This window comes from Protopterus annectens, chromosome 7.part0, assembly GCF_019279795.1.
Source record: "Protopterus annectens isolate FY-2018-M chromosome 7.part0, PAN1.0, whole genome shotgun sequence".
Lineage (NCBI taxonomy): Eukaryota > Metazoa > Chordata > Ceratodontiformes > Protopteridae > Protopterus > Protopterus annectens.
The window spans coordinates 175064090-175081817 of record NC_056739.1 but is presented as its reverse complement, the minus strand read 5'-3'; the positions used below and the strand labels follow the sequence as shown (position 1 = coordinate 175081817).

At 38.8% G+C, this 17728-nt stretch overlaps 1 protein-coding gene across 2 annotated transcripts in view; it reads right to left on the bottom strand.

Annotated features, from left to right (window-relative positions):
* DRAM2 (DNA damage regulated autophagy modulator 2) overlaps nt 1-17728 on the bottom strand; it is a 337805-nt gene that overhangs the window by 80729 nt on the left and 239348 nt on the right. For both annotated transcript variants that reach the window (XM_044076654.1, XM_044076653.1), the window contains exon 5: nt 16166-16343. In XM_044076654.1, coding sequence (XP_043932589.1) covers nt 16166-16343 — 178 coding nt within the window. The remainder of the gene's footprint in view (nt 1-16165; nt 16344-17728) is intronic.

Genomic DNA, 17728 nt, shown 5'->3' with positions numbered 1-17728 from the left:
AGGAAAAAAATATTCTGAAGCCAGCTGTTTACAGTAGCTGGAATCTCTTGATATTCCCTGATTAACGGAATAGATTTGTTTCTCTTCTGTCTGGTATACATTGAATAATCATGTTCCATAAGCACTCTACTGTCTCCAACTTTTAATACTTTGCTCTTTTGCTACCATTTTTTCAGGATCAACTCTGATACAGCCTGAAAAACAAGATGAAACATTTATTTCTAAAGGAAAACGTTTCATTATTGTATAGCTGGTAAGTTTGTATCTTTACTGATAAAGGTCTTGCTGCTTTCTCGTGGCCATATTTGGAGCATAAACACTATATGCCCTTTCAATTAATAGTTCATGCTGTGGAATACCAGTACAGTTGTTTATTTTTGCCTTCATAAAATTAATACAGTCCTTCTAATTTCTCTGGTACAGCAGAATATCTCAGATCTTCCCTGTGTGCTCTTTCCTCTAATTATAGGATCATAGGAAGTTACTAGGCTATTGGCCCTAAGGCTCATAAAAGCCTAGCCAAGAGTTTAGCCCATGTTTAGACAAGTCGGCACCTGATACTCCTGTCCAGCAGGGACACAACCATTTTTTTGCACATCTTTTAATCAGCAGTCTCATACTCAGCCAACCTTTTCTTCATTTCGACCTCTGATTTTTAAAGGTTTATCAGCTCATCTGAATATCTGTTTAAAGCTTCTTTCATTTTTTTTCCAGCCTGCTGTTATTTGAGTTGATACACTCCTCTAGTGTTGTATTTATTTTAATCAGTTCTGAGCACATTTGATTATTTTTTTCCTATACATTACTGGAAGAAACGTCTTGCACCACATCTGGAGAATGAACTGCGTTTTGCTGAACAGCTGCAGGATTCTTCACAGTCAGTGTTTTCTCTTCACTTTTTCTAGTTGACTTTCTTTCAGGCTCTCTTGGTTTCTTCTTTGCAGGCATCCAGGCAGTGTACTTACCAGTAACTCAGTTTTACTCAAGCTGACAATATCACTGACTGTTGTTTCTCAGTTTCTATTTTTGCACTGAGAGCTGAAGCTAATATGTTGATTTATTTCCAGCAAATAAAGGCCATCAACAATGAACATCACCAAATCCTTGGTATACCATATAGTACAGGATACAAAGATAAAGATTGAGCGCTTTCGTCTCCACCACAGGAGACTTCTTCAGAATAAAGTTTGATAAATATAGTTTGCCTTATATACAAATTGCACTCCCTCATAAATCCATTTGATTGTTAAGTTGTTAATCAATTAAATAATTAAATAATCTATTCTGCATTCTAACCAGTTAAAATAACTAAGCAATGTCTTGCCTTAGTTTGTATACACAGTGCCCAAAGTGAGCTATAGCTACATTTGGTAGCGTTTTCATTGTTTTACTTTTAAATTAATACAGTAATAACATGAAACGAAAAAGTTGTTAAAAAGCAGAATTGCAATTTATTTGCTGGAAATAAATCTTCGTTTTTACTAACTCGACTGCTACCTTTTTTGCCTACATTGGACAACCTTCATTGTGCCGGATTTTGGTTTGATCTACTGTTTTTTTGTGTTTTGAGAGTTTGGCTGGTTACTTATTGGAATTAATCTTAACAGGTGGAATGTGTAAAGCGGCAAATTTCCATGAGCTAGGAATAGTTTGAAAACTATAGTTATCTAATTTAAAAGTTGTCTTGTTTATAGTTTACAGAAAGAAATGCTATATTAAAAACTAATCAGATCAAAGACTTAAGAAAATAGTACAATGATCTCCCTAGACTGACCAGACAGACCCTTTGGAATCAAAATGGACAAATAATATGCTTGTCTAACTTTGGGAGGTAGATATACACTGATCAAAGTTTAAATTACTGTCTTACCACTGTCCCTACACCTTTAATGATGGTTTCATTTGTTTATAATGTAACCACTTATTTTGTAATCATAATTTATGCCCTCTCCTTCCAAAGTCTTATGACACTAAAGGTGAGATGACTACTACTGTACCAAGTCAGTATTTTATGCATCTTGGAGACCTCCAGCATCTTTACTGAAGTAACTATGTTAAGTACATTGTGATGATTAGTTTATCTGGTTATTCATGCAGACCATTTTCCCACCATTATATCTGAGAAGAATAGTCTGGAAAGAAATGGCTCTAGTAGAGAGCCCTGTAACATATGTTCTGCAACCTTCTGCACTATAGACAGGTACCCTCATCACCACCCTGAATTATTGAATCATTGTGTTCTGCTGCTGAAACAGTATTTTACCCACTGAATTACACATGGATTGACATTTAATGGATTTAATTAGTCGATTATTAATTTATGCAGAATAATACTGAATGCCTAAGTAAGGTCAAAGTTAATATAAGCATCATTCTCTGTCAATCCTTTATCTAATTCTGTTGTTATCCCTTAAAGGAATGTGATGGGATTCAAAACACAAGATCTTCTCTGAACAAGCCCATACTGTTCCACATCTTATATAAATAGTTCACCCGTGTCATTTTGGATAAGACCCGTGTCATTTTGGATAAGATCCATTGTGACTGTCCCTGTCCATGGCTGCACACATAATAATGCTCAGGCTGATGGGACTAAAATGTTTGGATCTGATGTGACCCCTTAGTTCTGAACTGGCTACACTACAACACCACACCATAAATCAGAGGTGTGACCTCATACTAATATTTTGTTTAATACAAGTAATAATGGATTTAGCATGGTTTTCGTGAATCTGTACAGGAAACCACTAAGTATCTTCTAGTTTTCAGGAACCTGAGTTGCCATTGTTATCTGAGGCAACAGTTATATCTATAATTATGTAAGGAATGTCTTCTAGTGTCTACGTCACTCTGTTGTTTGCTTTTACTTAATGTGAAGTTTGCACATTTTTCCTTCAAGTATGTTTACTGTGTCTTGTTCATGTCTTTGTTTAGAACATATTACAATATTTCCCTTTCAATTATCCAGTGCAATTAAATCTTACTTTAATATTGTTTTCAACATTTGATGTTAAAATGAATTTGCAGTTACATATGGAAGACTTGATAAGTATGCAGAGCCTGTTCTTAACTTATACTTGGATTGTTTTTATGACAAAGGTAGTCTTTAAAGCCAAGTAATACCTTTTTTTCTGTTGTGTATCTTCCTAATTTCTGATTCTACCCAAAGGATTTTGTCAAATTTTCCTATATGGTTAAGCCTTATCAATATACACTCAGGAATACGGAAATCAATAATATCATAAAATTCATATTTATTTTGATTATTGAGGATAGTTCCCTGAGATTCAAACAGACTTCCCACCCATGTTAATTGGCCCAAGTGGGTTGGTAAATTAATGCGATGGCAAGAATCTCAACTTCAGACACATGATAAAGCCATTCAGAGAAACACCTCATTACAGCTAATTCCCATGTCTCTGAATCAAACACTGTGCTTTCACAGCTGGTCACCCAACTGTTGTCTCTCCCAGTCCAAGCATTGCTAGACCATAAGCACCCCATCTCATGCAAGAGTGCATACATGCATACACACACACACACACACACACACACACACACACACACAGGGCTGGCTTCCTTTAACCCCTACAAGGTGACTACTTAGGTAATCACACAAACACGCATGCACAAATGCGTGTGCACATATACACACAAACACACACAATCCCCCATGGCTCAGCTTACCTGTCGTCACTGTACATGCTGCAAGCACTCCAATAGGACTGCACAACTAAATGCTGCATTCAGATTTTGCTCCTAGAGAATAACTTGTCTCATTAGATTGCACTGCCAAGTTACTCCAGAGCTACTGCCACTGGCAGGGGGAAGCACATAGCTAATTAGCATTAATTACTCCCCCAGACTGCCACATTAATATACAATCACCTCAGTGAGACCACAATCCATACTACAGGTACTACCAGCAGGAAACCATAGTGGGATAATGGTCTCTGAATCAGAAAGACTTACAACAAAATGGAAACCTACCAAGTTAAGACTTTTAAATTGTAGTAATCCTTTCTGCACCCTGCCCAGTATCCCTGACTCCTTCAATAAGCATATAATTTACTGCATCATTTTAATGTCAGTGCATGGTAGTACTGGAGAACATGGTATAACACTGTAATATACTTCTGCATTCCCGACCCCATGTGCAAAAATGGAAAAAGGGGTTAAAGCTGGATGGATGGATACTTCTGCATTGTTCTGTGAGGAATGTTAACCATAGTGTTTTTATTGTGGTATTCACTGTTTATGTTCTAATTTTTTTGATGTTAGTTTTGATCTACTTTTCTAGATTAGCACTGCACGCCTGCTTTGAAGTGTAAGCTGATGACCAACATCCACTGATTATCCCAGTCAGTACCTAAAATGGATCCTTATAGCTCCAACCATTATCCTAGTTACAGCAAATATTGCATCATGGTTTCCACTGGTGAAGTCTAAGATGATTTACTAATGGTGTACTTTGATTTTACTCTTAGGTTAAACATGATTGCATTGTGATCTGTGTTATTACAGGGGATATATCTATAAGTACAGTAAGATTCTAGGTTTGTTGATATGACAGCTAAAACACTGTCATCCCTAGATTTTCTGCTTTGTGTTCCAAATTGTCATTAACACATTCAGTTAATATTTCAGCATATTCATGTGAAGTTGACTAACTTGCCCATTCTGTGTAAAATATTCTACAAGGACTGCATTTTCGTCAATTCTTTATATTCTAGAGTTTAGTTTGGAAATCCTCAAGCTTCCATGAAGGACAAAGATGGCACACAATGGGATGCTAAATATTATATTCAAAATCATTTAATGATCAGTTTCTAGTCGTAAGTTGTTCTCCTGGTTTGAGAGGAGAGACAGGTATGTATCTTAGAGACCACCCCTTCTCTGGAACAGACTCCCCATACACATGAAGCAGTTCCTCTGTAACCAAATTCAAGTGTAACCTATACAAATGGATGGGAAGCCAGAAATCCATCCCTGGTTTTACACCTATGTCCCTAATGGATACAGGCAGCCTGTAAATGATTTGTCTTCCATGCCTTGCTAGTAAATGTTTCATCTGCCAAGTGCTTCTTGTGTTTGTAATGTACCAGAACTTGTCAGAGATTTGGGATGTATGGCTTGGTTTAACAAGGCTCCAGTGATTGTCAGCCTAGTACACACCTATGAATTTATAAAGCAGTCTGGTTGGTTGCAGATCTCACTTTGAGATGATCAGTACTGAATTCTCTTATTATTGACAAATGCCTACATTTTGACTTTAATATGCAGGTACCATATGAGGTGATGGGACGGTTTCTCCAAACAGATTTTCCCTGATGCTTGCTAGGATCTTTGATTATCTGTGGATGTCCTGTTGCACAGCCAATAGAAAAAAAAACTCCTTAGATCGTTCACTCCAATATGCACAGTGACTATGCTGTAATTACCTTTAATCATTTTAGCCTAATTAAGAGGTTCCCAATCTTGACTCCAGGTTGGAATGACATTGTCATAAACTCCTTTGAAATATAATGATTGTATGCACATGCTTTGAATACAGTGACCACAGTAATGAGGTTTATTTTTTATTTATTATTTATTTGTTTTTTTTTTTCTTTTTTTTTTGAGCTAACAGATTGCTGTGTCTGCTTTAAAAGATTTGGGCACCAGCCTAGTTTACTTTTAACCTGGCTAATTTTGTAGATTGTGGACTCTCCCTGTTGCTGCTTAAAATAACCGTGTATCTGTGGTTTGCTACAGTCAGCAGGAGATCTAGGTGGCTTATTACATGCATGTGTTTCTAGTTTTGCTGAGCTTTTTGAGGTACAAGAAAAGGTTTTTGCAGGTCTTGTAAAATGTCAGTTTATGTTTTAACATTGATATTATTGTACCCAGATAGGTGGCCATGGTGGTGCAGTGGTTAGCGTTGCCACCTCACAAGCAAGAGATTCTCTGGTTCGATCTTCGGCTGGAGTGCCTTATGTGCGGAGTCTGTATGTCCTCCCTGTGGTCGTGTGGGTTTCCTCCGGGTGCTCCGGTTTCCTCCCACATCCCTAAGACATGCTGTAGGTAGATTGGACACTCTAAATTGGCCCATGCCTTCTGTGGAAGGTTGGGTGCCGGACTGGCAACTCAACACTGTAAAACTCCACTGCCAATCATGAGTGGACAGGTGATCCTCTGTGGCGACCCCTAATCGGAAAAAGCCGAAAGAAGAATAATTATTGTACCCAGATACACTGATTTTTTTTTTCAGAAAAATACCAGTAAATCCCAGTTTTTTGACTGTCTGTAAAAACTGGCGATATAGTTCAGAGAACCAGTTCATTACAAGGCATACTTCTGATCATATTTATTGTTTATAATATTGCCAACTTGCATTATTGAGTGTTCTTTGCACAGAATTTGTTTTAATTCTTAATATATATACTGATGCAGATTAAAGGTATAATTAAACCACTGTAATTACTGGAAATTACATTTAAAAATAAATTGCAGGTATAATTCCCAGATTTCATCCCAAGAAAATAGATTTTAATTTTTTTGAAAACCAAAAATCATTGCCCCTGATTGTAACTCTTACTGTTTTACATAACAGTGATGTAAGAATCCAAAAATATTTTCTGTTGTGTTATGTTTCTCTGTTGCAAACATTTACTGTTTTTCTGCTACCTGTGCCTAAGTCATGGCTGAAAAAGGTCCGTTGAGCAGTTAACTCACTTAAATGTCAAAACAAACTAAAAATGTAAACAAACAATAAATGAATACACAAACTACTGTTTGCTATTGCCACAAATATAAAACCAGCTCCCAGTATCAACTGCAATGCACAACCAGGCTTTGAAAGATGAAACAGAGGGCTTGCTTTCTGCTTTAGCCTACCACTTTTAAAACTCAAATAAAAAAAAAAAAATAAAATATTGTCTTAAAAAGGGGAACAAACAATCTTAGTAAATAAACCACTCAACAAGAAGGACAAGGGTCCACACCTTTAATCACTGGAACAGATTACTGAATTCATGCTGAAAGAGATTGTATAAATTAAAATACTTTCCCCAAAATTATACTGTATGTGCAGTAAAAGAAAATATGGCTTGCTTTGCAAAAACAGTTAATTTCTTGTAAATGTTCAGCTTATATATTAATAACATATAGCTGTGGGCTTACTGTGAAGGCATCCTGTTATAGAAAAAAGGAAGTTGACTTTCTTTGAGCTTTCAGATGCAGAAATAAATGAAATAAAATACAGACACTTCAAGTGACGCAAAGATGATGTGGAGAGACTTTTTGTGAAGTCTTCAGATACAGCATAACCAAAGAAGGACATAAAATCATGCAAACCAGAAGAACAAGTCAAAAGGATATTAAAAATAACATTGGTTGACATTTAAAAGCATATATAAACTGGACAGTATGTTTCATTCTTTGGTGACATTTTTGGACTGAGTGTTCATCAGTCTTTAGTTAGATCTGTCTAGCCGTGTTATAATAGAATTGAAATAACTCTGACAGTATTAACTGTTTGGCAAGAATTTGTACCAATACAAATAAATATTAACGGATACAGTAGTACGGTGTCTGTCTTGTCAGCCTAGCTCTCTGCTAATAATATTTTACAGTGATAATATTTTACACATACCATACCATCATTCAATGGAGATATCAATGCCATGGCATCCCTAAAGTAAGACATCATTGAAAGCCCTATCCATGTTACTATGTGCAGATATGGCGCTAGAGAAGCTTTACTGAGCACCAGAGAAGGTCCTCTACAGAGGCTAATTTTATGAGGGAAAGGACAGAACATGTTTGTTTAACGTTAGAAAGATTACAAGCATTATCACATTTTCCCTGTGTAAATAAAGCTTGTTATAGAATAATGTCTTGAGAAAGAAAATCCACATTCATGCTTAACACAGAGGATTATGATTGGATCACTGATCATAACCTGCTTATTATGTGTTTGAGATGTGGATGTCAAGAAATTCTCCTTGAGAGTGAAACTCAAGAAGTGAATCTTGGCATCCATGTTAAGAAATTAAAATTATATACTCACCAGAAATATGCATCTGTGTTGTCCATTTTCATTCTTCCTCAACATACGGCTTGTGGATCCAACTTGGGTGCATATCTCAGACTTACAGATCCAACTCTTGAGCTTTTCCCTCTACCCATAATGCCCCAGCTAGCATACAATGTTTCAGATCGAGTTTGCTGCCTTATATATCTTAAGACAAAGTAGTAAGAAGGAAAAGAACAGCCCAGGCTCAAACCTGGAAATAAAAGGTTCCAACAGGTCTATGAGATCATTCCAGAAGGTAACAGAAAGGAGGAAGGAGGGTGAGGTGTTGAGGAAGAATGAAAGTGGATAACAAAGATGCATAGCTATGGTGATTACATAACTTTAATATCTGATGATGTCCTTTTCATTCTTCCTCAGCATATGGGACAGAGTCCCCAGCTACGTGAATCTTGGGTGGCCCTCGTGGAAGGATATATTGGAGAATTGCCAAACCAAATGAGAACAAAGGTATGAGCATTGGACCAGGTAACTGCTGCACAAATGTCATCAATAAAAGTTCCACAGCAAAAGGCAGAAGAGGCCATGGATCTAGTTGAATGAGCCTTAGAAGGCTTTGACAGGAGAGGCCTTGCAGAGTATATACAAAAGAAATGCAATCGGTAATCCATTTTGCCAGGGTAATTTAGAAACCAGTGATTCCAGTCTGTTCTGTGAGAAAGAAATATGTCAGTTTTCCTGTGACCCTTAATCCTGCGTAGATAAAAACGTAGTTGTCTATGTACATCTAAAAGATACAACATGTACTCTGCCTTATTTGAAAAAAATTAGGGAAGAAGACAGGCAGATGAATTGTTTGATTGATAATGGATTCAGATGCTACTTTTGGTAAAGAAAGATGGATTGTTTTTTAACATAACTGTTTTTGTGAAAAACAATGTAAGGGGATATGGATGATAGAGCCTGGAGTTTGGAAATTCTCCTCACAGAAGTAATTGCTACTAGAAATGCTGTTTTCCAAGACAAAAATTTTAAATAATTTTAAGCTGAAGGTTCAAAATGTTATCAGTCTGTCAAATCCCATGGAGGAGATGGAACTTTCACTTGGGGCCTTGCATAATTTGGAAGAAGCTAAAGAAAAAACTTTTGCTCCTAAATAAAAATTTGATATGGCTGCCAACTGAACTTTGATTGTGGAAACTAGCACCTTCTTGAAAAATAGAAGCTAACAATTCTATTACTGAAGAAACAGGAGCAGTGAAGGGTCAATTTATTTACTAAAAGATCAAATTGAGAATTGTTTTCATTTACTCTTCTAGAGTTTCCTTGTAGAATCTTTCTGGGAGGATGAAAGTATATATTTAACGGGGGAGGAAGGCCTGGGCCATCTAGCTATTACAGAAACTAGAAAAAACGCGAAGTTAGTTTCAGGCTTGGAATACTGGGCTGTTTTATCCCCAAGGGATGCAAGAGAAGGTCTGGACTGGGGTCCAATATCCATGGCAGATATCGAAGATGAGACCAAAGGAAGGGGAACCATACTTGTGAGTCCAAAAAGGGACAATGAGGATAACTGAACTCTTCAACTGATGTGCTTTCTGTAAGAATTTTGGAATCAGAGGTAATGGGGGAATAGGCATAAAGTAGATCGGAGGGCCAAACATTGACTAGAGCATCTCTCAATGTCTCCCCTCAGGGGGAATTTGAGCAAAAAACCTGCTGCACTTGTGAGAAGATGCAAACAGATATCAGCAAGGTTGGCCCCAATGACCAAAAATCTTCTCCGCCACTTGCAGACCACTCATGATACAACAAAATGGACCTGCTGAGTTTGTCCACTAATACGTTGGATTTCCTGGGAATGTGCATTGCTACTAGAAAGTGGTTGGAAGACATCACCCACTGCAGCACTCTCATAGCCTCATGAATGAGGGGGTAAGATCGGATTCCCCCTTGTTTGTTGATGTATCAGACCACAGTCATGTTGCAGATTTGGACTGCAATAGTCAACAGAGGAAGAACATCTTGAAATGCCTGCAATACTAATAGGGTCGCTCTCATCTCCACAACACTGATGTATGAATTGGTCTCTTGGGGAGACCATGTGCCTTGGAACATCCATCCCAAAAAGTGCTTCCCCACCCCAACTGGGAGGTATCCGTGGTCACTGTGGCCACTGGGAAGACAGAATGAAAGGACTGCCCAAATATATGTCATCTGAATGAATCCATTAATGAAGATGATTCCTGCATACCCAAGTAAGTTAGAGTGGGAAGGAAAGAAGACATTGTAGGATAGATCACTGAACAGCTACAGTCCATTAGAGACAGGCATATAGAAAAGTACCATAGGAACTACAACTATGGCAACTGCCATCGATCTTAGAGCCTGAAGGACAAGTCTGGCTGGAGAGGCAGGAGGAACAAGGATTTGCTGTACTTGAAACTTGATTGTATCTTCATGATGTACAAGCAGAGCAGCAATCTGACTTATTGTGTTCAAATGGGCACTGCTGAACTCCAGGCTCTGTACTGGTTGTAGTTTGGATTTGGAGATGTTGATTGTAATATCTAGTGTTTGACAAAGTTGGAGAAAATAGTCCCTGGACTGTTCTAAGAGATGCCTGGTTGGTGAGAAGCCAGCCATCTAAATATGGAAATACTCGGAATACCAGCAGTCTCAGGTGAGCAGCTACCACTGACATACACTTGGTAAACATCCTGGGTGTTGTGGTGAGACCAAATTGCAGGGCATTGAACTGATAGTGGTTGGCTCCCAACCAAAAGAACAGGCATTGTCAGGAGCACCCATTCATCCTGAAGTGACATTATGCTTCCTGAAGTTCGATTGAGCACATCCAATAATCATTGTGCAAAAAAGGCAGGATGGACTGAAGAGTGCCCATTCAGAACTTTGACTTCTTCACAACTTGGTTCAGATTTCTTACATCCAAAATTGGTCTCAGGTCCCCTGTCTTCTTTGGCACTAATACTGCTATAAAAACTGGTCTGGTGGGACCTCCTGGATGACTCTTTTGTCCAGCAGCTTTTGAATCTCTTGAGCTGCAACCTATCTCTAACTGGATGGGATGTCAGGAAGCTTTTTTTTTTTGGTTGGGAGAATCTGGAAAAAATCTTAAGAAATAACCTCTGGATATTATTTTTAGAACCCAGGAATCATTTGTTATAAAAGCCAAGGCATCTGGGTGCAGAGACAAGTACCCGCAGACTGCCTCCAGAGGTCAGCAGTCGGGCAATCCTTCAGGAGCACTGAAAGGGCCTATCCAGAAAAGAATCATGGAAACCCTGGTTTTGTAGGCCTCCTCTGCTACAAGGACAGTGTCTTCCATTTGAACTCCCTCCTCTGCCTCTGGAGGAGTTGCCACCACGTGAGTCCTGGAAAGAAACCTGGGATTTCCAGAACCACATTTTCTTGCTTCTTCTTTGATTCCAGGAAAAAAGATCATTGAGGGGTAGAAAAATGAATCCCTATGGCAGACAGGATCCTAACCTCCTGTTCACTGCAGATGAGCATTTCTTTAACAGAAGAGCAAAACAAGGACATTCCGTCAAAAGACGCATTGATGAAAGAAGACTTGAAAAGCACTTAGCCACATCCAGCCATGTCTCCATACAGCAATGCCTGAACTGGCAGCCCTTGAGGTACCCTCTGCAGCATGAGATATTAACCTTATGGATGCACTGGAAATGGATAACAGAGAGTCGAGATGTGAGGATGATCTTCGATAGTCCTCCACAGACATGGACTACGAGAAGTATTTGGACAGCTCCTTGGTCAAATCATTTTGCAGTCTTGTAAAGTGCACTAAGTAATTCAGGGACTTCAAGAGAAAGGTTGCTGAAGCAAATATGTTCTTTCAAAATCTGTTCAATGCCCTTGACTCCCTATTGGGGGGGGTTAGACAGAGGAGATCTGCTCAGTTTGCCCCTTTTTTGTGGCTGTCGCCACAACCACAGCATCAACAGGGACTTCCTTGCTCCAATGGGGTCGGTCCTTTGGTGGTGCCAACATTTTGTCTGGACAACAGGAAATTGGTTTGACGGAGTCCAATTCCTTCCATGTCCAGTGACAGACTGGGTCAATACACTCATCAGCCAGAGAAGTCACCCAAGATGTAGATGGGCCAGAACCAAAAGCTTCCAGAAATACTGACTCCACTGGGGAGGGAGTACGTGAGGACCATCTATGTTTCTGCTTAAGAATCTCTAGATTGTCTTCAAAGGAGATGTCATCTGGTGGAGATCTGCAGGACCCTTTCCCATCTTCAAAGTCAGTATCCCCTGTGAGAGATTCCATAGGGGAACTCTATATGCCTCCTTTTGCACATTCTTTTATGGGGAACCTCCTTTGTAGGATGCTCTGGGTTGGTATCGGAAGAGAGGGGAAGTTTCTCTAAGGAAACTGTCTGGGATGCTAGTTGGCACCGCCTGTCCCTGTGGAGTAGGTCTAATGGGATCAGAACTTGGACCAGCTGGGGGAATAGGAGTAGGATCCAAGGAAGAAGACAAATCAGATCTCTTGGATGAGAGAATACCCCCTCCACTAGCTTGAAGGCAGACAGACCGCAAGAAGTCATGACCAGCCACACCAGAGCCAAGACTTCCAAAGCAGCCAAGCCTCAATCCTGTCCCTATCTGAGCCTTGAGGAGGCAGCCAGACCTAAACTATCTAGCACAGAGGCTCCAAGAGGTAAGGATGGCTTCCACAACATCAGAGTAGATCCTAGTCCCCCGGATCCGATGCCAATACTTCAGCTCCAGGACTCATCCCAAAATGATAGGATAGGAGCAGAACCAGTCAGGGAAACTGTCGGAGTTGAAGACCTAACTGTCTTCAGCTCTGATGCTGTGTCTCTCTCAGGAGTCATGGATCCGAGGGCACTGAAGCCGTGAGACAGATCAAAGAAGGAGATACTACCGTATGGGAAATGGAAGGTTGGCTCACAGATCCAATGGGAGACAGAGCCGGAATAACTCCCATCTGAATCTGAGCTCTAAGGAACTTCCACATCATCCTACCCATTTCGACCTTGGAAAGAATTCTGGAGGACTTGACAGAAGAGATAATGGACTGTGGCCTAGACTGCCTCCTTGGTGTGGTTTGAAGTAAGGGGAATGGAGCCGAAGAGGCACTGGATCAATCATGAACTCGGGTGAGCAAGTTCTAGTAGACTTTGAAACACCAGTGATCAGATCTGAGGTTTTCAGATACAAAAGCTGTTTTAGAGATATTACTTGGGATAATAATCAGATCCAAAGGTTTATGATCTGAAGGCTTCTTTTTGGATCCGAGGTAGTAGGATTCAAAGATCTTACAGTCTTCTGAGGAGGTTCCAATGTTATAGAGTTAGAAGGAGTCTTCAGATAATGAGGAGGGGATATCTTTCTAGACTCCAACAAAGCTTTAGAATGCTTGCTGGGAGTTTGAGCCCCAAATAAAGGTGAGGAAAAAGGGGGGTAGCAATCCCTTAAGGACCAACTTGTTCCTCCTGTCCACAATTGCCCTAGAATGAAAAGCAGCACAGACAGCACAATTAGTACTGTGGTGTGCTGCTCCTGAGCAATAAATGCATTCCCTGTGGGCATCAGAATTTGCAAGTTTTTGCCCACAGGAAGTGCATTTTTTAAATCCTGTTGGCTTCTCGGCCATAGCTACTAACTACAGGGAAAAAAGAGAAGGAAAGACATTTTTTTTTTAAACAGTAAACTACCAGCAACGGTAGGAGTAGTGCCCTAAAAAGGGTAGAAAAGAGATAGGAAGTACAGAAAACTGGTACCAACAATGGTACGTAACAATGATACCTAAAACAAGTAGAAAAAAGAAAGGTTAACATGTTAAAACTCCAAAAAAAACTAGACAGATGAAGAGGATGGATGTGGAGAAAGTCTCAGGATAAGATATCTTAAATATAAAACTACTCACAAAAGCTCATACAATTGAAAAAGGGCTTTTGAGAGAGGATCCGCATCCATGAGCGATGGCAGCAAATCAGATCTGAGGTATTGTAGGCTAGCTGGGGCATTATGGGTTGAGGGAGAAGCTCGATACTTGTCTCTTTATGTCTGAGATATGCAGCTGAGTTGGATCCAAGGTCAGATCCGTAACAATATGCTGAGGAAGGAGAAAAAGGGCAATGTCAGATCATGGTGATCGTGATTTTTTGCAGTCCATGGAGCTTTACCTGCTCCATGTACTAACAGTTACAGGGAAAAAATGCTAAGTGTTTTGCTAGCTTTGAAAGCCATAAAACACTTAGCAGACTCTGTCAGAAAGGCGGAGTAATGTAGTTCGTAATGTTTGCATTTACCTTTAATGCCTCTCAACAGTCCAGAATTTTGCAGAACATGCATATTATTGCTTAACATGTTTGTTCCATAACTCACAAAATCTGTGGTTTTTGGACAAACCACTGAAGCCTGGAGTCACTAAATAATGACATAAATTTGAGTTTCAGAGTTTGTGTTCTTCAGAAAAAAAGATGCTAACATATCTTATTGTTCTAGTAACCAAGTTTATTTGATGAAGCTGGGGACATATTACCGGTACGGACAGCAGGCAGAAACAAATGTTTTATTTCTACCACTATCATTTGCTGGAGAGTACTGGCAGATTTTACTGCCTGGCGCTAGACTCGACCTTATCAACTTTAGCAGGGGGTGCTTAACAATTGTTAAGGTTGGGTTGTCTACCACTTTGGCACTTACACTAAATGCACTACCAAATACTAATGTCTAGGGTTTACAAACACTAGTTCAGAAACAATATTTCCAGCAGCAATGGAATAATATGTACATTTAAAAATAAATGACTCTGACACATAAGTTGTGACCTGCTTCTTGTCTGAAATGTATTTTTACCCTAGGTTAACAATGTAAGAGAAGAGTAAATTACTATACTCATATGTTAGCTGAATATGCCATCTGAGCAACAGGGACTGTACATAGAAGATGCAATGAACTGTAGTAGCAGAGTATGTAGTAAGATAGCCTCTACGTACTTATCTATGTTTTACTCCATAGACTATACCCTGGGAAAATGCACAACTCTTTATGCCCATGGCCTACCCAATTTCTGTTAGTAAATTAATGACCTTCAGGGAATACCACTCAACATACCTCTCAACGGTACAGGTTTTCTCAGAATGTCCAGATTTCTGCCTCATATTTTCGGTGTGTTCCCCCTAATATCTGTCCCTTTCTGGCAAATAGCTAAGGACTGGAGTCATGAAATAATGACAAACATTTGAGTTTAAGACTCCACATCCTTCAGAAAATTCATACTAATGCAAAACCTACTGTTCTATCAACTTTCTAAGTTTGTAAGAGCAATATTTAAAATGTGTCCCTATATGTCTCCCATCATTTTAATCTTTGTCCAGATTTTTTTGCTTTAAGACGTTGAGAGGTATGGAATATTCCTGATTTCAAATCTTAAATAGTCCATGCTCTCCTGTATTCCATACTGAAAGGCTTTGACGCACAATCATTGTTTAGAAAGATTTTAAAAAATATCCATCACAAGTAATATTGAATAATACTGAATCATCTTAATTACTGAAAATAACTCTTTTTAATCTTGAAGAAACAGTTTATAATCATGCTGTGAGCTTTATAACTGAAGTGCAACACATTTTGGTGATGGAAGCTTAATAACTATGCTTCAGGGTGACACCAAAATCCTGGTTATCAGTGATAAATTTGACTCTGGGCAGTTTTAACTTGTTAAAAAATCAACAAAGAGTTCAATTTATGTAGACACTCATGACCACTGAGTCAGATGTACCTATCTGTGGCTTTAAGAATGACTGCTAGACTTACAGACATACTATCCAGTCAAGTTCCCTGCTTTTTTTGTTGTTTTGTTTTGTTTTAAGTCATGCCACAGGATTTTTAACATCTACCAGTGCAACCTTAGAAAGAGACAAGAGCAGACTTACTAGCCTATCTAAAAATAACAATCCCTGGAACAGTGATTACAGATGTGGTCCAGCTATTTCATATGACAGTCAGTGTTTTCATAGAACTGATTCTGATGTAGAAGAGTACAGGTCCTAAAGTGACACTGGTGTTCTTCTCACATAAAATGAACGAAAACAACAAAGGTATGCTTTTCTGTAGCTGCAAAGGATACTGAGCAACATGCTGACAAAGCACCAGATGACCACTAAAAGCCTTATCCAGAAAATGCGTTTCCCATGAACCGGAGTCTGCATCTTGTATGACATAATAGTTTGGAGCAGAATGTATAGTCCTCCAATTCCAAAGGTTAGCACTGCTCCAAGGATGTGCATATGGATCATATCAGTTTTCTGAAAAAAAAAATTCATTTTTACATCGTCTCATGCACAACCTATAACTCATAATAATGATGATGGATCAGCAAAAAATGAATGAGTATGCAGAACACAAACATGGTAGAAACAGTATTCAAACATTAATCACTCAGTCACAACTGTTTATTGTACAGTTGTTTTAGCCTTTCCTGATGTACAACAGAGCCATGCATCTCACAAACAAGTCCTGTCAGGAAACAATTAAACAATCATACTTTTTGTAAGGTAGCATACTCTTTGGGAAACTACACATGTGAAACAGCGGGAACTTTGAAGACAATGACCTTGCTACAGATCTGTGTGCCTGCAAGATGACCTGTGACATTTTCTTCCCTCTTCAGCTTTTATGAAACATTACACAAAAAAAAACATTTTAAGTTATCAGGGTGCACATATGCAAAATAAAACAAAGTAATTACATTCCATTTCACCAATAAACAAGGAACAGCATAAATGACCCTATAACATATTTAATATACTTCTAATCAACTTACGCTAACATTCTGCTCTCCTGGAGTCCTAAGTGTAAACTGAAAGGTATTGCTTTCAATACCATCTTTCAACAGGCATTTGCCAATGGAGTTTGGTACTGCAAGCTAATTGCAATAATCATGGTTGAGAGGTGTAGTTATATCTCTCAACTGCCCAGAATTTTGCAGAATTTTTACATCATATTTTTGGTCTGTTCCTTTTAAAATTTGACTTTTTTTTTGGTAAATCATTGAGGATTAAAGTCACTAAATAATGACAGACATGGGTAGTGGAGCCTGGTGTCATGGTGAGACTAGGCTTTCTCTTAAACTCCAATTTTATGACTGCAATAAAAGTTAATTTCTCAGCTGAGTTGACCTTTTGTTCTGCTTTTATATTTTAAGAGATCCTTATTCTGCCACTCTTCTCTGTATATTAATGAAAAAAACATACTGAAGCCAAGCAAGTTATGGGGGACTTTGCTTTACACTCTTCATGCTTTGGGTTCCAGTTTTGGTGCCAAACTACATAAGCTAACTGGATTTGTAGCCTGAGTGTTAGAAAATACTTCTACTATTAAAGCAGAAAATCATCAAATCAAAGTCACCCTAGAGGCATGCTCCACTAAAGCAGTTTTTCTTACAACATCAGTTATGCAAGCCAGGCCAGGTACAAGGCTAGCCTACAAGTTAAAATCCACAGGAAGAGCACGGAGAATACCCAGAATAAGAGAATTCTCTTCTAACAGACTGAATGTTTCCCATAATGGTATTAAAACAGCATTTCAGAATTTCTTTCAACTGTTGTAAAGTGATCCTAACTACCCTGAGCAACTTCCAGAGGACCTCTAATTTTTGCTGCAAGAAACAGGCCATCCTAAATTACCTCAA